Here is a 21072-nt window from a genome sequence, read left to right on the forward strand (position 1 = left end):
CGCTATAGTGAGGGAAAAAGTTTTGTGTTACACTCGGGTGCAAATGTATTTTACTTCTCGTGAGTTAAAAAACTCGCAAGTTCAGGATTCTATTCTCGAACCACTCGCTTCGCTCGTTCAAACCTTATTGTTCTCATACAAAAAGTGACTCAATAAGTATTGCTATAAGCAAAACGGTTTACATAGACGATGGCGCCCCTATTCTCTACTTTTTTTGCCAGGATGTATTTTATCTATAATATAATAATTCTCAGGAATTTCTTCATTTTGGTATCACACGATACGACGTCAAGTCATCTTTCCCTTGAAACCTCTATATGCCTCTATACAACAGCCTCCAGGTTTAATCTACCGCGAACATCGAAAATCGTAATATCATTATCTGCTTCTCTATCACTCATACATATGAGCGATAGAGAGGCAAATAGACGAACGGACGAGAGTGGTTCGTAGTTATATTACTATGAACCTCTTCATACTGGTTCATGGGAATCATGGGTTTCATTCTGGGCCGGTTCTACGCTCTTCGTGGTGTGTTTTACTCGCTTCTTCTTTCCTGGTAGAGTGAGACAGACTGCGCAGCATGCTGAAAGGGAGATTGAAATTTGAGCAACAGTGCACCATGAATAAAACAGATTTAAAATGCCTAAGAAAAGCAAATGGATGGTATCATGCCGAGTGGCGGCTATAATTAAAGGTAGTGTCAATGTCGCATACATTCAACTAGGGAACAAATCAGGATTACGATATAGCGCGAGAGATGGTGCTGCCATCTATACAACTAGGGAACAAATCAAATTATTGAATATTTTTTGATTTGTTCTTTTTTCAAGTAGTCACCACCAGTGGGCCTTGCCGTTTTTTCTTTCGTGTATGATATCTATTTCAATTTATAGTCGTATACATTCTTCTTTTCTGATCTTTTCTGACTACCTACAGCAATTGCAGTCAATACATCTGTCTTAACATTTTAGTTTGCCTCCTATTTTGTTTTTTACAATTAAATTAAATCTAAAATCGCTACAGGTGAACTTGGAATAATATTTTTTATTTTGAAAGACTATATAAATCATTACTTAGTTACCTAGTAAAAGTCCTCCGAAGAGGTAGAAGCTGATGCCGCAATTGACCCTCATGAATACGCCGATAAGGTTGGAGCTCACGACAGATCCGAGACGGCCCATCATCATGGACAAGCAAATTGCCATAGCCCTGTAATTAAAAAAAACAAATTTAACACAACGGATCCCAAGATGGTCGTGCCTTACTTATTGGAGTAAAGGAAAGAGCGAGATAAACGAGATAGGGATCCAGAAATTTTAAAGCACTCTTTGAGTAAAAATATAAGAGACCCTTTATCATCATACAGACATGCTCACCTGGAACACCGCGAAACGAACCACAGCCGTTTGCTAGTTCAAAGCCAGCTGGGCGCTGATACCACACAGACCAGCACCACCCAGAATGGTCAGGAGGACCAACTACTTGCCTATGAAAAAAACACCAGGAGTACATACAATGGCAGGTCTAGTCGGGAACAACTCAACAGCCACAGCATTCATCATGTCAGGCTCCACTCATCTGGAACACCGCGAAGAGAACTACAGCAGTCTGTCGGTTCGAAGCCAAAGGCACTGATGCCGCATAGTCCAGCACCGCCCGGGATGGTCAGATACGAGTAGATGAGATTCTGGCCCATAACTACTACCAGGAGTTAACATACAATGGTAGGAGGTAACATACCTGTATCTAGTCGGAAACAACTCCACAGCCACAGCATTCATCATCCCAATACAAGCTCCGCTCATCTGGAACACTGCGAAGAGAACCACTGCCGTTTGCTGATTCGAAGCTAAGTGGGCACTGATCCCGCAAAGTCCAGCACCGCCGAGGATGGTGAGGAGGATGAGTTTCTTCCCGACGAAGTCTACGAGGAAGCCGACCACGATGTACATGGAGCAGAAGACGAGGCCGATGTAGATGGAGCGCTGGAAGGTCTCGGTGTTCATCGTGTCGTCGCAGACAACCTGAAAAGGTGAAATATTAAGGAGGTAAATATAAATACATACACACATATCGTACTTGACAAATTAATCATAGTCATAGAGCTTGAATTTATTGAACAGGGTTTTGTATTGACCTGGTGAGGATGAAATATTTCAGAATTTTTGACTGGACCTGACCATAGAATAATGGCATTATAAAAATATCTCTGATTTTGTTTATAACGATATGATCGAACTAGTTTTTTATTTGACGTAGGTACTCGTGTTGACCGGCTGATCAGTGCGTTGAACACTACTTGAACTTACGTCAGTAGCGTTCGCAGCAGCTTGCTGACTCGCATCTAGAATCTCGCAGATCCTGGCATCCTCGGCACCGTTGTGGTTGGCCAGAGAGTTCAAGATTGTGGGGAACCATACGTAGAAACCGTTACACCTGAAAATAAATATTACCTTTGTTCAAAATATGTCAAAATACTCAGTGAGAATAAGAGTACCTAGTTCTTGTAAACCCAGATGCAATTCATACAATATTCTAAGAGGATTAGCCTAGTCTTATAAGAACTTGCAGAGTAGAAAGCCTAGGAAGATGATGGTTTATTAGAGGTATGGCTATTAGGGAAGCCAGAACGCGATGCGAGTAGTATCGCCTGACGCCTGAAGAGAAGTGGCTATGTGCATGTGCAATCCAAGTCAAATTTTTGTCAGAGCAGAAAAGTACTTACGCAGAGAATATCCCATATTGCACAAAGCAAGTGAGGCAGGTCCATTTGAGGAGTTTCCCTTTGAACAAGGGCGCTGTCTGGTCCCACATGGAACTCAACACAGCTGTGATGCCCTTGCCGCTGCTGGCTGTAACTGCACTTGGATCCACTATCAATGATTTGATCTGAAAGATAATTAACATAAATTGTAATCCAACAGATACTTTGCGTGGATTAAGATTTTTAGGAAGAAGCTTATTTTGGGTTAAGGTAAGATGTATTCAGAAGTTGATTCAAGACGAAAAGTCGAGCATACACTCAGATATAAGGATATAACACACAGGGACGGTAAATATGGACAAGATCTAAGGATTGCAGGTTAAAGGCGAAAAGCAAGTTGTTAAAATTTGACATTTAGAAAGTAATGATTGTAAAAATACCGTGCCAAACTCACAGGGAAAGTTTCCGGATCAGTCCACTTATTAACTCCATAGATTTTCTTCACGGTCGCCAAGCACTCGTCATATCTGCCCTGAGCGTTCAGGAACTTCGGGCTCTCAGGAGCCAAGAACAAAAGCATAGCGCCCAGGGTGTAGGGTAAAGCGGCGGCGACAACGAGAAGACGCCAAGGACGGTAGACGATGCCTAGCCAGGAGATCGGCCAGGCGAATTCCTGTGGCAGGATTAGCCAGGAGACACCTGAAAATGATAGGATTATTTATTAATCCTGACCTGTACTAGCTAATATCGTTACGATACGTTTTTCTATTGTTTCTGATATCGACCAATATAACCAATAAATATAACAAGAGAGTATTACGTTCAAACAAATAAATTAATAAGGTTGAAAAATTGTACTGCAATAAGGGAATATAAGACTCCGAGATAAACCATAAAAGTACCAGGCAATAGCACAGTCCCGATCCCCACGAACGAGGCTCCGAAGGCCACCATTTTGTCTCTGTGCTGGAGGTTGTTGAACTCGCCCAGGTACGTGTAGACGACGGCTGATGGGCCCGACATGCTGCAAATAGAGAAGAAAACGTAAGTTTATGATTAGAATCTACACTAGTATTATTTGTATTGCTAGCTTATTAATGTTAAATAATGTGTGATGAATAACTTATTTTACTTATACACCATTCCATCGACATGTAACAATTGTTATTAATAAATATATTTCATTTCATTTCATTTCATTTTATTTTATTTCATTTCTTATTACGAACTCGCACCAATAGGTACGAGTAACAATAGCTTGCAACACAATAAGAAAGGACATCAGAAGATCAGAATAGAGAATAGTTCTCTTGAATTTACATATATGCCTTTTGGCCTGACAAATGTTCCTGCACTTAGACTACTTTTTTAATTGTGACTGGAATACTAACAACACAGCCGAGAAGAACGCGAGAACAGCGAACACTGTCAAGTTGGGTGCGAAGCTGGCCAGGATGCTGAGTACCACAGACATCAGCATAGAGATCAAGATTATCATCACTGGCCGGCAGCTGTGGGTGTCCGCCAAGAAGAAGAGTTGTCTTGAAGTGACATGTATGCCTTTTGGCTTGATAAATGCTCCTGCACGTAGACTCCTTTTTTAATTGTGACTGGAACACTTACAACACAGCCGAGAAGAACGTGAGAACAGCGAACACTGACAGGTTGGGTGCGAAGCTGGCCAGGATGCTGAGTACCACAGACATCAGCACAGAGACCAAGACTATCATCACTGTCCGGCGGCTGCGGGTGTCCGCCAAGTAGAAGAGTTGTCTTAAAGTGACATGTATGCCTTTTGGTCTGACAAAGGCCCCTGCATCTTAGTTTATTGAAATGTGACTGAGATACTTACAACACAGCCGAGAAGAACGTGAGACCAGCAAACACTGGCAGGTTGGGTGCGAAGCTGGCCAGGATGCTGAGTACCACAGACACCAGCATAGAGACCATCATCACTGGCCGCCGGCCTCGCGTGTCCGCCAAGTAGCCCCACATGTGGGATGTCAGGATCATTGCTGGAAGTAAATACAATGATTTTAAGCCTAATTAATTAATTACACACTGGTGAAGATAACACACGACTTTGACATCCACCTGCCTTCTTCAGTTTCCCGTGATCATGATGCATGTAACAGCATCGAAATATCGGGAGCTTCCTGGTCAATATAAGTCTAATGGCGAAGAGAAGCTATAATTAGAACTTACATATCCTGGAGGTATTTTTTTTTATTTTTATTTAGAATCGATACAATGCAAGTCTACAAATTTTCCTTATTGCAATCTGAGATGACTGGTTTGCATTGCATCTCACATAACAAGGACAATCTTCTATTTTGCTGCGTATTTCCTGTTAGGAGTACCATGAGTTGTTGATGTTTTGGAATTCGTTACACGATGTAATGTAAACTTTTGGTTCTGGTAAGCAATAAGTATTTGAGCGCGCTGTCTACTTCATCAACCGATACGATACAACTCAAATAAAATGATTGCAAAAGATATGTAGGATAGCAGTAAGCAAACAAAGGACTTGCTACATTATAAGTATGGTTTTCGGTAAGGGGTAGCAGAATGAATAGGTAAAGAGTTCGACCATACGATATCTAAGTTTATCTAGGTCCTATTCCAAGATCGGAAAATTTCTATGTCTATTTATTAGATTTGTAGAAATTGCTGACGATATATTTATCTCAACGGGTCAGAAGTCGTCAATTAGCATTCACTTATCACGCCCCCCTACTTAGGCACTAAAACGCAACAGTTCAAGCAATTGCTCGTCGATAAATCCGCGATAACCTCGCGATAATCGTATTAACAAATATTATTGAGTACTGTGCATTGAACTTTGACTTTGTCTTTACGAAAACGTGAGTGTGAAAGATTACGACCAACTGTCTGATGTCCCGGAGACTATAGTTTTTTGGAACATTTTTATCGCCTTGTTTGATAAGGTCTTCATGAGGATGATTATAACCGGCATTTTTGATCGGCAAATTCACCAGCCGGTCTACAAGTTCTACATACATACTATCACGCCTGTATCCCATAAAGGGGTAGGCAGAGCACATGAAACTACGAAAGCTTCAGGGCCACTCTTGGCAAATAAGGGATTAAAAGAAAACGAAACTGTGACAAGTTCTAACAGTAAAATTATTCAGTGAGAAAACATATGGACCTGATAGAAAGGCCAATGTTTAATTTAGTCCTCCCTAAGACAAACATGAGATGTCATATCAGCTAATCAGGAGGGTTATTATGATGAACTGAATCAGCAGATCAACAACATGTTGATATTTCACTGTGCGATTTCGATCTTACATTCAGCGTCTGAATGATTGTTCCAATAAGAATGATCTCAATCATACTAGAGAAAGTAACAGTTTACTTATGGATGGAATAGTTGCGAGCCTGAAAGCCATTTCAGATTGGAGGATAGCTGGGAACTGAAATGATCCCACTTATGAGCACGTGAATTTAAAACTACAGAAGGTAACAGGATTTCACTTACAAGTGAACGGGATAGCGGCCAGCCATCCTTTCGTGCCCATGCTAAGGTTGAGGTCGCACTGAGCAGCTGGGATAACGTAGCCAAGGTTCAGGGTCTGCATAATGACCCCCATCAGGATGATCCCACTCATGAGCATGTGAGCGATGTTGTACACGCCAAGACCTGTAATGGGAAAGTGGTTCTTTTTTTCAACTGTCCAGTATTTATAAAGCAAGCTACATTAAAAACTCGAAAAAGTAGACTGTTTTGGGTTTCAATTGGAAGATAATGTTTTACTCCGTGGTCGTGTAGGTTAGGCATTAGGGTGATTTTAAGGGATTGCAATTGACATTGCCATTTTTAAGTCGAGATTTAGATTAAATGAAAACGAATTAGAAAAAATCATATGAAACCTCAACTCTTCGCGCCTACATTTTTCATATTTCACGCCTTGATCCAACGACAAGGTGGTTTTAAGTTGAACTCTTAAATTTCACTCCATAATTAATTTTTGAAAATGTTCTCAACAGCTCGTATTACATATGATTTGTCTTTATTTCTGAGTTTTAATTATGCTCTTTGTGCTCATTTATATTATTTTAATATTATGAACTAACTCATGTGATCTTTCACCGAAGTTTTTATTATATTTATTGAAAAAAAAACATCAATATCTCCCTTTATTCGGAAGCTGTGATAAGTGGAATAGATAGCTTTACAAACACATTCATTGTTGACATGTTGAATGTTGACAAGTGATCTAATTTCATTATCATTTTGTTTGTAATGGTATTTCCCATTGTGAGTTGATTGCAGAGCTTAAATCAGTAAATAGTTTCTTTAAGCCTTTGCGGGTTTTTCATACTTATATCAAACAGATGTAAGTAATTATAAGAAAATGAGAGTTGATAGAGCAACGTAAAGAGAAATGCGGCATCTCTAACTGTAGGTATTTATTAGTATCAAACATTTTAGACCGCATAAGTGTTTTTCATAAATATTAAAAAAAAATGTGTTGCGCATACTCCCTGGATTAAATACCAAAATGAGAGTTTAAGATGAGAGCGAAAATGCTAAAATGGAAAGGGGGACTCCCTTTCAATTTGGGAATTTTAGTTAAATATACTATTATAGTGTTATTAACTAGATTTATAAGAAAAAAAAAGTCCATTAAGAACAACTCAGTTAAAAGATATTGCGAAAAAATCTTTAAAATCGAGGTTCCGCTCTCGACTGTTTCCTCCTTCAAAAATTATTTAAACGGAACGAAATTTGAGAATCTGAATATTTATGTGCTTTCCACTCAGAATCGCGAGCTTTTCAATCCTAATAGGATAAATAAAGTGTCCCAAGGTTTTTTCCCATCCCGTTATCATTTATTCATACATTTTGTATGTCGGTAACGGAATGGAAGGTTGAAAAATGTATGGAAATCTTGGGACCTTTTTTTTTCACCTATCAGGATCGAAAGGCCTCGCGATTCTGAGTACTTATGAATAACGTAAAAATACCCATGTTACAAAAAAAGTGGGGTGGACAACTTTAAAAAAAAAAGGCCCAGTTTATAGTTCGACAATTAATCGAAATTGACAATTGCGTTTCATTAGATACTGAGCTTAAGCGGGTGGCATTGGCATGTTGTCCACACAGCATGTGATGAGAAATTTTCGTTCTTGATTATCAAAGAATTTTTTGTACGAGTATATTCTTTGCAAACAATTTGCTAAAACTTGCTTAAACATGACTCAGCTGAACTAAAATAAATAATTGGCCTACTAAATAAATGGCCTAGTGAATCTAGGCAGAGAGACATTATGATAAGAAGATTAATGAGATAATTTCGCTATCTTTTGCGTCGTTCTCAACTTATTCATAAACAATCAGGCTACAATAAAGTCATTATTATGGGAAGCGTGGATGCAGAAACTAATTATATGTATTGCATCATTATATAATAAGTTGTGGTCTTTAGATTGGAATCCAGCTGTCTGATAATTTCAGTATAATTGTATTTCTACAATTTCAAACTGATCATATTTAAATTAATATCATTAACCAGTTCTTATGCTTGTGGACGCTTGCAAATCCAGGTGTTACATGCATTTTGTTAAGCCTAACTCTTTGCGCCACCGTTGAGCATTGACAACCTTATTCACCGGCAGAAATAAAATGCTAGGTCTCGTAGGGTCACCTTTTTTAGCTGCGGTTTTCTATGAAGTTAAGGAACTTCCTCAGTTGGGTTCTGACAGTTACATTGCCCGTATTTCTCTTTTGGACGTAGTTTAAGGTCGTACTTGAGAACAACTAGCTAACTACAATGTAGTGACCGAGACTACCGGGAAAGACAACGCACCGACGCCATGCGTCAGTAACAGACGTGACCTTTCGCTATCAGACCTTTGTTCCGTTAGACAGTGATCCTACGTTGTCTACTTATAATCTATGTTACGTGGGCTCTGTAACTTCTCCGTTTATACTCGACACAATACTAACTGGCAGCGACTGATTTGATAGAGACCCAGAGAAATAGAGAGGGTTAGTTAAGTACTATAACATCAGTCGCTAGTTGGTATACTTGCATTGTCCTTATTTATTTATTTAAACTTTATTGCACAATATAACAAATAAAGTACAAATGGCGGACTTAATGCCTAAAGACATTCTGTACCAGTCAACCAACAGGCTAAACAGAAAGCTTAAGAGAAAGAAAAAGAGAGACAAGCTTATCACTGACGTGAAGCCATGTGTCCCATGTGTCGATAGGAAGTGAGGGTATGCACGCGTAAACAACAGATTAATGCGTGTCCAATGTGAACTTTCAAAAGGTTGGCTTGTTGATCTCACTTGCACCATGTTAGTGTCTTCTGTCTTAAGTTTAGGTTTTTGGAGACAAGCAGAGAAGGCTTGTACATATATATTACTTACTTATAGAGGTAATTTAGCTGGAGAGGCTCAAGATTATTTTTCTTGAGATGTAACTTAATTTAAATCAGCTTTACTTTTTAACCTACCGGTCTGCCTTAAAAATAAAAACGGAGAACTTCGGTCTGTTGGTCGCACAGGTTGGTCGTCTGTCAAATTTATAAATATCGTAAAATATATGTTCGGTAATAATGTGAAAAAGCTCTAAAGTCAAGTGCAATTTTTCCACTGATAAAACATTTAGATTAAGATGGTAATTAATCAGTGTACACAGTCTCCAAATTTTTCCTCATAATTCTTTCAAAACTTCGCACTTTTTATCTCCTTACGGTAATCTTGCAAAATAAAACAATAAAAGTATTAAGTATGAAGCATAATCCTGACGACAAAAAATACAAACAAAGACTTCCAGCTAATCCGCTTAGACCCATTTTTCCATGGCCGATAAATACGGCTATTTTTAACATTGCGGTATAGTCAACGGCAACTACATCACTCAAAAAGAACGCCGAAAAAATATCTGACACAATCTCATTTCTAGAGCCATAAGGGCGTGTCAGATATTTATGCAGCCTGGCAAAAATAAGTACAAAATAATAGGGGTACCACCGACTATGTTAAACCCTTTTGCATTTGGCAACTGGGCCATTTTTTTCATTTTTGTCAAAAAAAAGTGGGGGGACACCCCACTTTTTTTGGATTTGGAAATTTTTATGTGAAATAAAACTATGGAAACGGATTAAATCGCGTATAATGAATTTAAAATACATCCCGACGTTTCGAACTCTTTACAGCGTTCGTGGTCAACGGGTGACTGAGGAAAAATTAAAATGTGCAAAAGCTACCCACTTACAAGAAATATTAACGAACCATGACCACAAATAATCTAGATTTTAAGGCAGGTTCACACACTATTAATAAAGCTAGTTATACAATATTCAAAAAATTTTTACCATTACTCTGTTAAAAAAAAAATTAACCAATTAATCTACAAAATTGACAAAGAAACAAACTGCAAATGTCCAACACCATACAACACAAATGCCTCACAGCCTTCGTCGTGCTTGTTCCATTATCAGATGTACTACTGGATCCCAAGCCGGTGGTAAAGTAAAGCCATCCTCTCTATTAAAGTTTGGATATTTCTTGATCTCAATGGCCTCTCGCAACAGTATATATCGCTTTCCTTAGCGAGAACCAGAGGCTTTCAAACTTTATAGCATGATTGACTTTATCCCATGTTCAGAGACTTTTCGACGGTGCTTGACACATGTGTTTTTGTGGAAATGCTTCGTTTCGTCTGTATGACAGGCCGACATCCCGCGCTTTGTAGAGAGTTTGATATTTCACAAAATGGGTCATAGGCTTGAAATAAGAAATCTTGGGACATTTTTGATTCTCCTATCAGGATCGAAAGACATCGCGATCAAGACAATATTAATTTTTGAGTATGAATCGCGAGCTCTTTCAAATAGGAGAAAAAAACAGTATCCGTACAATGGCCAACGAAAACCATTTACTGAAGCCTGTTAAACCAACGAAAACCATTAATATTTAAGCTACACAGAGCAACTTTTACTATGGGACCAACACCCAAAACGCGAAATAAAAATTTACTCTCCCATAGGAAATACTTACTATAAAATAAAACTACCTATGAAACTGTCAGAAGATATTTTCGTGATTTCGGGGTTGATCCCATAGTAAAAGTTTCTCAGTATCACCTGGACATTTACGGGTTACAGTAAATGGTTTTCGTTAGTTTACATACTGTATACCCATGTTACAAAAAAAGTGGGGTGGACAACTTTGAAAAAAAAAATGGACCAACTATTTTCAGTCACTTTTGTAGGTATGAGATGTAGGTAGATATGCTATGTCTCATCTTTTGTAGGCTTTTTTGCCAAGCTGTACGATGAGATTGCCGGTGACTGTAACTATGTATATTAGAAAAAAGATTATACTTCTATCAAATCGTAAATGTTAGATAACACAAATAAAGTTGTACAGTAGGTTTATTAACCGGTGGTTTCTTGGAAGCTAAGTATAATTATGTTATTATCGTAGTACATGATAGTGGTAGTGTTGTTTAACATCTAGTTTGGGTAGTATGAGTTGATCCATACTAATATTATAAATGGGAAAGTGTGTGAGTCTGTTTGTTCGTCCGTCTTTCACGGCAAAACGGAACGACGAATTGACGTGATTTTTTAAGTGAAGGTAGTTGAAGGGATGGAGAGTGACATAGGCTACTTTTTGTCTCTTTATAGCCCTCCACTTTCCTAAAATGGGGGTGGAAGTTTGTATGGAGTATTTCACAATTCTCGAATTTAACGCGAGCGAAGCTGCGGGCAAAAGCTAGTTTTCCATAAATGAGTAATGAGATAAGAATAGCAAAAATCTTGTGTTTAGATAGTTACACAAATCGTGGCTCTATTATGCTTTGTATAACTGAGAAGCTTATTTCCCAAAGAATTATATGAGGTAGAATTAGTACATTGTCTATTAAGGGCGGAAAGTGAAGGATTGCGAACTAGAGGCCCGACGTCGAAGGCGGAGGGCTTTAATAACTCGAGTTTGTAATCCTTCAGCCGCCCGTGATATACACAATGTTTTTCACCACACTCACGAAGTAATAAGTTATTACTATAGCCTGTCAACCAAATTTTGGCAGTAGCAATGTACATCAAACTAAAGTATGGTATCCCTATGAAACGAACAAAAACCAGCAATGTACGTCGAACAGCCACAGATATTTTTTTTTCAAGGGGCTCGCTCCTTCCTTACGAATTAGATAATGTATTAAAAAGGGACGTATATGTGCTAGTTATTTCTCTTTTTGGTAGGGTGGAGATTTCCACAGATAAGATACAAATGACACGCGAATTTCCACCGATTTTCAAAACTAGTGTTGCTAGCCCGTGATTTTTCAAATTTGCCGCCTTTTTCTAGTGACAAGATTTGGTTGACGGTCTATAATAACCTAATTTTAAACTAAGTGTATTGAAATACCTACGCTGACATTTCGAACATTCGTCCGCCATCTTGTAATTTTTGACAGGTCGTGGAAGGCCCCACCCAGGTATTCACTTTACCGCCCCAGGGCGGTAAAATAGCTCATTACGTATCAGTATGCAGGCATGTAATAATACCGTTTACGAGCGAGTGTGATGAAAAATATATTTTTGCGGCCTCCGAAGTGCAGCATGTCATTGCAAGTGACTGTAGGTATCTACAATATGTGTATGATGTATGGGCTGAAAATTAAGAGCAACTCAAAAACACCTCTTAATTAATGATAACAATATTGAATTATATTCCTGGTTTCATTTATCGCCAGTGATCGGTTTTTTGGATTCACCCTCGCGGGATATCAAGTAGAAAAGTTAATATTGATACGACGAAATTATCTCTAAGGAACTTTTTACTCTTACATGGCAACCAGTTGAGACAAAAACTTCTATTCTTTTCCTAATCTCTAATTGTTTTTCTAAATTTTATTGTAAGAATATCAAAGCTAAAGAGTTCACATTTTTAAATTGTTGGAGAGATTTATAGTGGTTATGAAATCGCATGTTAGTAAGGCCTATTACGTTATGTACTATTTTTAACCCCCGACGCAAAAACGACGGGGTGTTATAAGTTTGACGTATCTGTCTGTCTGTCTGTCTGTTTGTCTGTCTGTGTGTGTGTGTGTGTGTGTCTGTGGCATCGTAGCTCCCGAACGGATGAACCGATTTCGATTTAGTTTTTTTTATTTGAAAGCTGTGTTAGTCGGGAGTGTTCTTAGTCATGTTTCATGAAAATCGGTCCACTAGGTCGCGGTCGGGGGTTTTTCAAAATTTTAATTTTGTGGTTATTTAGTTTAAGTTTATAATGTTAATATTGTTGCTTTATATTTTTGGTTGAGCAATAAAACCATTTGGCATTGTGGACATTGTACATATTTTTTTGCCTTTTCTAACAACATTAAGCCCGGATTCCTGGGGCATATCCATACTAACATAATGATTGAGGTCGTTCACCCCATGTCGAATCCAAAAAACCGATCACTGCCCTTATTAGGTTTACGCACTGTATTGTAATGAATTCCTCCCGTGGGTCTTAGAAGAAGCCTCTATATTTAGATTCAATTACCATTAAATAAGCAATGAGCACTGGAACAAAATGTCGTAAACGAAAATATCACTATTGTCTCTCCTTTACAATATTTTTATCACTTTTAGTCATTCAAGACCATGACCATCTAATGAAACAGCTCAATATCGTCTCATCTCGCCGGATCTAATTTTCTGACTTTTTTTTTGAGGGAAGGAAGGGGCGGTGCAAAAACTACACAATGTTGAATTGGATTTGACGCAGTTCGAATTTGGCGCCCAGTTCGGACTTGGCGCAGTTGACGCCCGGGACATGGCCCTCCCCCCTAGATTCGACTAAGTTGTCACGTGTTTGAAATAAGCATGCAAATGCTATCAAACTGTTGTCAACACAATGTTATCTTCTTCAATGCTATCCAAAAGCAAAAAACGTCATCGTAAGATTGCAAAATATTGCTAAATCAAACGGGCTTTTGTTTTTGCACCTTCTTGGACTGTAATAAGACGTGTAGATATCTATGACGTCGACAATGTCGACATCACACGTGCCCTTGGGGTCAGCCATAGATAAGAGTGGACCCCACGGAGGAAGATAACACTTTTTATTACTACTTATATGTATGTATTGTCTGTCGTTAAAGAATATCGAAAGTTATTAAACATTGTTAACAACGTTATCATTGTATAATAAACTAGCAGCCAGGCAAATATGGTCGCGCCATAAATAATAAAACATCAGGCCGTCCCTATCGCACTATGTGTAAGTGCATTAAGGACGGCCAGATATTTTATCATTTATCGCGCGACAATACTTGCCTGGAAGATCGTGAATTCATTGTATATTTTGTGTTTAAATGGATTTGGTGGAGTTGTTTAAATAATTAGGTCTCTCCAAGTCCATCTCAGGTCGCTGGTTTAAATCCGGCTCGAAGGACCACTTTGTTCAACACGTTGCTACGATAGACTGAGGCCTCATCTCAAGTTCCCAGTAGGGGAATTGAGGATGCTGGTCAGGGCATTGGCCCCCCGCAGCGGGGTCTTCCGCCAACCATGAATATGGTTGGGTCATTAGGGGGGAGCAGTTGCTCCGGTGATGTCTTCTCACACCGGCGAGCTTGAGCCAGCTGGGTGGACTGGTGGCTGGGAAGCCCGTTGGTGTGCATACTGTTGTTCATTCGTTTCACACCGAAGACGCAAGCTAGTACGATAGTACTCTTACTGTCCTCAAGCCTAAGCGATAGACATTGAAGCATCAGGGTGCCTGGCATGTGACTCAACAAAATACCTTTTTAACCCCCCCCGCAAAAACGACGAAGTGTTATAAGTTTGACGTGTCTGTCTGTCTGGCTGTCTGTCTGTTTGTCTGTCTGTCTGTCTGTGTGTGTATCTGTCTGTGGCATCGTAGCTCCCGAACGGATGAACCGATTTAGATTTAGTTTTTTTTTGTTTGAAAGCTGAGTTATTATATACCTTTGGTTAGTATTTGCAGTATCGTGCAAAATTGATTGATAACTGAAAACTGACGCTAGGTTTTCCCAAGTAAACACTGGGAAGTTTAAATTTAAGCCTTGATGAATCTCAGTACAAATATTTGAACGTACGATATAGTTTATGAGAGCACGTTGAATGTAGAAATATAATAGAAGCCGGTGTAATAAAAGTATATTACTTAAGAATTATACATACATAAATAATAATCACGGTTGTTTCCCATAAAGAGGTAGGCAGAGCACAAAAACTACTCATGTTTCAGTTGCACTGTTGGCAAAAAGGGGTTGTAAGAAAATTTAATTGTGACATTGCAGTGACAGGTTGCCAGCCTCTCGCCTACGCCACAATTTGACCCACATCCCACAGTCGACTTCTACGACACCCACGGGAAGAAAGGTGGTGAAATTCTTAACCCGTCACCACACGAATTATAACAGCGAAATATTCCATATCTAACCACTTATTATTGGGTTTAATAGAGTATATTGTATTCATAATAAATAAAATATAATATAGTTGGTGGTCTTTAAAACATATAAATACATATAATAAACATAGGTCTGTAACAAATATATAAAAACTATCTAAATGAACTAACACGCAGTATGAGAGTCAATTAAGCCGAGCGCCTCTCCATAAAAATAGCTCCACTAATAAAACTCAATAGAGGCAAACCATTAAGAAAACCGTTGCGTTGAGAAGAATGGAATTACTACTTAAGTTTCATTTTATATGAAAAAGGGACAAACACGGGTAAAGTAAAATATTCGTTAAAAGAGACAGACCTATGTCATCACGAAGTTTTTTGTAGACATTAAAGAGAAACATTTTAACTTTGAAAAAACATTGTACCTATAGTACAATGTTTTTTCAAAGTGTTCAAACGACTTGGGTTTTCGATGAATACTCTGACTTAGGTGAAACTCAGTGGCATGAAAATCAATCTAGTCGTTTTTCAGTTTTTCGCGAACATCAGCAGGTACTAACAGACACAAATAGACTTGGCGGGGACTTTACTTATAATATATACCGGTACGATATTCTTACTAGAACAATTTATGCCTTGTGAATCTAGTCTAAGAAACACATGTACCGTCTCTGCAATAATAATTAATGATAAAAACTGTGTAGGTACGTCGCCTTCGGGCAATGGCCAACGTCCATGCAAATGTAATGTTATAAAAATGTGAGATTCGCATTGATAGCGATATCCGGTCAAACTGTGAATGCAACACTGAATAAACGCATTGATATGTATACAATTATACATATTATGCAGTTGTGAGCAAAAATCATTAGGTTATCCCTATTCTACTTACATAAAATTGAAATCTTTACGTATATATATAAGGTCCTAATTTATTATTAGCAGATATTTTTACAGCTGATAGTACTCGGTCTCTGGAGTATATTAAACCGTGAAACATTATAGCTTTTACGATGTTTTTTTGGAGAAAACGGAAAAACAAATTTGCTACGTAAAAACACCCTGTTTATGTGATTATTAAATGAAAACTCATTGAACAGATTCTAGTACATCTTTTACGTACCACTTAACTGTAACTGGCCACTTCAATGACATGTGCAGTTTTCCCGCCGAACCTTTACGACATTTACAACAAACAATTGTTGACATGACAGACAGTGTTATTGTGACATGTGATAATGCACATGATGATTTTTTTTAGACGAAATTATAATTAATTTTTTTGTTAGGAAAATGAAATCAAAAAAGTTACATGAAAAGATTTCTTAATTTATATTTAAAGTTAATTATTTTAATGTAAAGTATCATGTGTTAAAATATCTGCAACTAATAAATTAGGACCTTATATATATTTTTATACTACGTCGGTGGCAAACAAGCATACGGCCCGCCTGATGTAAAGCGGTCACCGTAACCTATGGACGCCTGCAACTCAAACAGTATCACATGCGCGTTGCCACCCTATTAGAAACTTGTACATTCCCTTTTGCTGTGTTAAATACGCAGCAAAAAGGAGTGCACAAGTTCTAAGGAGGGTTCGGGTTGCCGACGACTCAAAGGACAATAGACGGAACAAGTTAGTTCCGTAAGTCCTCCCGTCATCAGCACACCGCACCCTCGTTGAGCTCGTATATAGGTAATTTAGAAAACTTTTGCGTTTTAAATTGGCAATCGCCTATATCACCTATATTTCATCATTGTTCATCGACGTCTTCCATAGAGATCGAGGTTTGATTCGCGTCGCATCGCCGCCGCGCAAATGTCGCGCGACCGTCGTCCACGCCACATAACCATATCTTGATTAAGGATGATTTATATAGGATTGACAATCTTCATACTAAGAATCGTTTCTATGTATATAAGTATTTATATATTACATATATCGTTGTCTGAGTACCCACAACACAAGCCTTCTTGAGCTTACCATGGGCCTCAGTCAATCTATGTAAGAATGTCCTATAATATATTTATATTTATTATATTTGTACCTGAATTTTTAGCGCCACCTATTAAATACCTACTATCATAACTACACTGATGATGCCTAAAAATGTCCTGTTTTTCAAAATATGTAGGTACCCCTATTGACGTGATAGCATGATATTAAAATAAATATATATATCATTTGTTCTTACAAAAATTAAATAAACGGGTACTTAAACATAAAATTACTTGAATTCTTAAACACAAGAAATATGACAAAATAAATTATTAATTATTATTCTCTTTATTGATTTCCATTATTAATTAATGGTAAAGTGTTGTCGCGTCGGGGGACCGCTCTCAATATTAGCGCGAGGGCAGACGTCGTTGACGGTTGTGTTTCCGATGCAGTCTTTAGAGTCTTATTTTAAGATTGGGTGTTGAAATTTTTGCTCAGCACTTATCTAGTTTGTTTGGTTGTAAACATATACGTTACTTGTAATTCTAATACTTCCTTTGACATTTTGGTTGTATAGTTACATTGTTCATGTTCAGGTAGTTAGTTTAATGTATGTACCTAGTGAATTTTTTGTTAAACATTTATTAAGTTAGTTTAGCTGTGTAAATATTTAGTTTTTAAGTTTCAAGTTAGACAGGCAAAGAGCGGTCCCCCGACGCGACAACACTTTACCATTAATTAATAATGGAAATCAATAAAGAGAATAATAATTAATAATTTATTTTGTCATATTTCTTGTGTTTAAGAATTCAAGTAATTTTATGTTTAAGTACCAAAATTTTTACGTTCAAGAATTTCGTAGTTAGGTTTTCATCTTACGTATTTCGTAAGAAGGTAGAAGGTAGGTAGATATTCCTAAGAAGAAGAAGGTAGGTATTTCGTAAGAAGGAAGGTAGGTATTCCTAGAGCTACTTATTTAGTTATTTTATTACTTTTTGAAAGCTCGCACTTTTAGTTTTTTTCACCCTTTTTTATTTAATTTTTAATTTAATTCACCTTTTTTTTGTGTCGGGGGTTTTTTAAATTTATAATTTAAGGTTTTTATTTCTTTCTTTTTATAGGGGGCTCTTTCTTTTGTCATATTTCTTGTGTTTTGGAATTCAAGTACCGAATTGTATGTTAAGTACTTACCTACATTTTTTACGTTCAAGATGTTCTAGAGGTAAGTGCATGCTGTTTTTATAAAAATACTAAAGTCACTATAAGCGTGCCGTTCAGATTTGAGGAGTTCCGTTCTGACCATCATCAGCAGTTCCACTGCACCAAATGTCACTGTTCCGTAAGTAAATGCATGCCATTCCTTTAAAAACACAAAAATCACCATATGTATGCCTTTCAGATTTGAGGAGTTCTCTCGATTTCTCCAGGATCCCATCATCAGGCCCCGTAGCCGAATGGCATTTCTCCGACGCTAGGGTTTGAGATCCGGATATCCGAATTATCCGGATATCCGTTGAATTTCAGATCCGGATCCGAGATCTCATAGGATCCGGATAAAACGGATAATACGGATCCGTGAAATATGGGTATCTATCCACGCCAGAAAGAATTTTCGAATGAAATTGATGAATTATTTCCTGTATTTTGTCGCCTAAAATGTTTATTCACATTTATTTAATTCAAAATTAAATACTCCAGAATATCAAGCTAGGTTAGGTTTGGTACATTACGCCATGCGATGAATCCATAAAACTATATGTTAACAAACTAAATAAAATGAACAGTAAATCATTGTTTTTAAAATTGCTTTCGTTTCTAACTGGATGCATCCCGCAGGAATAACGATAAATTATTAATTTTCTATAAAGCAGAAACGATTGCCATGGATGTTCTTAAGCTTAATGATGAATTAGAGATCATGGAAGTAATTAATATAATTATATACGTAATTATTTTAATTATAAGCTCAATCCAGATCCAATTTTTTTTGTATTTAATAAGATGGGAGGCAAACTAGCAGACAGGTCGCCTGATGGTAAGCTATCACTCCCGCCTATGGACACCCAAAACACCAGAAGGATTGGAGGCGCGCTGCCAGCCTTAGAGCTTCACTGAAAAGCGACAGGCAAATATCAAATGACATTTTGCACATAAGTTCAGAAAAACAATCGATAACGAAATATGTGTAACATATTTTACACGTCTAATACGTGTAATGCAATAAAATTATATCATTTTACCTTTTTTCCTACATCTGCAATTTCGCATGGATGTATTTATTGGCTGTGGTTACGGATAGACGCCTCAGTAAAACAGAGGTATTAGTGAACACTAAATTACCCTGCATTAGCTTATGTATGTTAAACAAAAATATTGGCCTACTGTTTAATGTTATATGCTGTACTGTACAATGGGAGTGATATTAATTGTGTTCGCTTAACTTCAAACTCGGGTAAATTCATTCTGCTTTTTTTGTATAATTATCCTTAAAACCGAATTTACGATTTACGCGAGTTTGAAGTTAAACGACACAATTGTATGTTAAAAGTTTTTCTAAAAAGTTTATTAAGCAATAATAGACTATATTTATGTCGTTTTGTGAGTTTAAATTATTTTATTTCGGTAACAGCAGCTTTGATTTGACGAAACCCCTGTAAAAAGTGACCTTTTCAACACGGATCCGTTTTATCCGAAATATCCGGATATCCGGATCCGGCAAATCTTAAGATCCGAAATATCCGGATCCGAAAAATCGGCGGATCTTGCAAACCCTATCCGACGCCAAACGAAAGCGATACGCCGCTGGCTCTGTCGCGCCAATACGCAAGCGCGATAGAGATAGATATCTACTAGCGCTTCGTTTCGTGAGCATTTCGTGAGCGATTGTGCCATTCGGCTAGCCACCCAGAACTGGGTTCTGAGAAAAATGGGACCAATCTGTATTCATATACTATCAAAAAAAAAAATTCAAAATCGGTCCAGTAGCGACGGAGATATCGAGGAACAAACATAAAAAATAAAATACAGACGAATTGAGAACCCCTTCCTTTGAGATTTGAGGCGGCGGTTAAAAATCAGCACCGATAGCATGGTCGCGCCAGGCCGTCCTTTTCGCACTTACTAATAGTACGAATATCACAGAATATAATAGTACAAATACTGAAGGCTCACTCCTTTGATGTTCATAAAATGCCGCCATTCTAAATTCTTACCTACATTAACAAACAGACCGCACGCGAGCAGCCGACATAGAATTCTATTGCGCCGCGTGAAGGTCGTCACCAGTGAACGGGCCGCGAAACTCGCGGCCGCCGCCATGTACATGTAGCGCGGCGATAGAATCGCAGAATGAGCCGCCCCTTTAGGCCTAGCACATGATTGACGCGAGAGTATGTCGCCGCGAGATAGATGAGATGACACGTCTTTGTCGTAATTGTATTAATGACATAAGAACCGGTAGTCTATCTCGCGGTGACATACTGTCGCGGCAATCATGTGCTAACTGAAATAAACACCAAGACAACATTTATACATTTATTTATTAATCCAAAACATCAATACAAGATATAGACTGATTGTATTAAGTATAATGAGCGGACCACATTATACTTAATACACCCGTGAATGATATGACAACAGATTAGATACGTTATACTTAAATCACCAATATAGAACACTGAACGGTTTGTAGCTCCGTAGTTCGTGGCTGCTAGACGGCAAGTGCCCGTTACTGCCTCGTGCTTGCCCTTTTATAACGTCGGGTTTGACAGTTGCGGATGTACGTCACGCGAAGTGTTGCCAGTATCGTCGTCGTGGTGGCGCCATCAATGCCAGGATTGCCAGGGCGACAACATCCGGCCGTCCTGCGTCACGAGTTACTCCTGGAACTCGTTATGACCTGATGCGGAAGCTGTGAACATAAATACACATAGGTATAACGTATGTCAACGATAAGAATAATATAATAGCATTCAGGTTCATTATTCCATAGCATATGAAATG

General features: G+C 38.1%; 1 protein-coding gene across 2 annotated transcripts in view; it reads right to left on the reverse strand.

The window, feature by feature from the left end:
* LOC125242215 (organic cation/carnitine transporter 7-like) overlaps positions 1-21072 on the reverse strand; it is a 34310-nt gene continuing 13238 nt past the window's right edge. The window contains exons 3-11 of one of the 2 annotated variants that reach the window (XM_048150945.1): positions 6213-6374; positions 4560-4722; positions 3610-3731; positions 3162-3406; positions 2729-2892; positions 2313-2439; positions 1744-2027; positions 1085-1212; positions 1-586 (exon numbers count right to left, since the gene is read on the reverse strand). In XM_048150945.1, coding sequence (XP_048006902.1) covers positions 474-586; positions 1085-1212; positions 1744-2027; positions 2313-2439; positions 2729-2892; positions 3162-3406; positions 3610-3731; positions 4560-4722; positions 6213-6374 — 1508 coding nt within the window. In that variant the 3' untranslated portion in view covers positions 1-473. Of the gene's footprint in view, positions 587-1084; positions 1213-1743; positions 2028-2312; positions 2440-2728; positions 2893-3161; positions 3407-3609; positions 3732-4098; positions 4231-4559; positions 4723-6212; positions 6375-21072 lie in introns of those variants that run through there. The other variant, XM_048150946.1, reaches the window with a different exon arrangement.

This window comes from Leguminivora glycinivorella, chromosome 2 (assembly GCF_023078275.1).
Source record: "Leguminivora glycinivorella isolate SPB_JAAS2020 chromosome 2, LegGlyc_1.1, whole genome shotgun sequence".
NCBI classification, from domain to species: domain Eukaryota; kingdom Metazoa; phylum Arthropoda; class Insecta; order Lepidoptera; family Tortricidae; genus Leguminivora; species Leguminivora glycinivorella.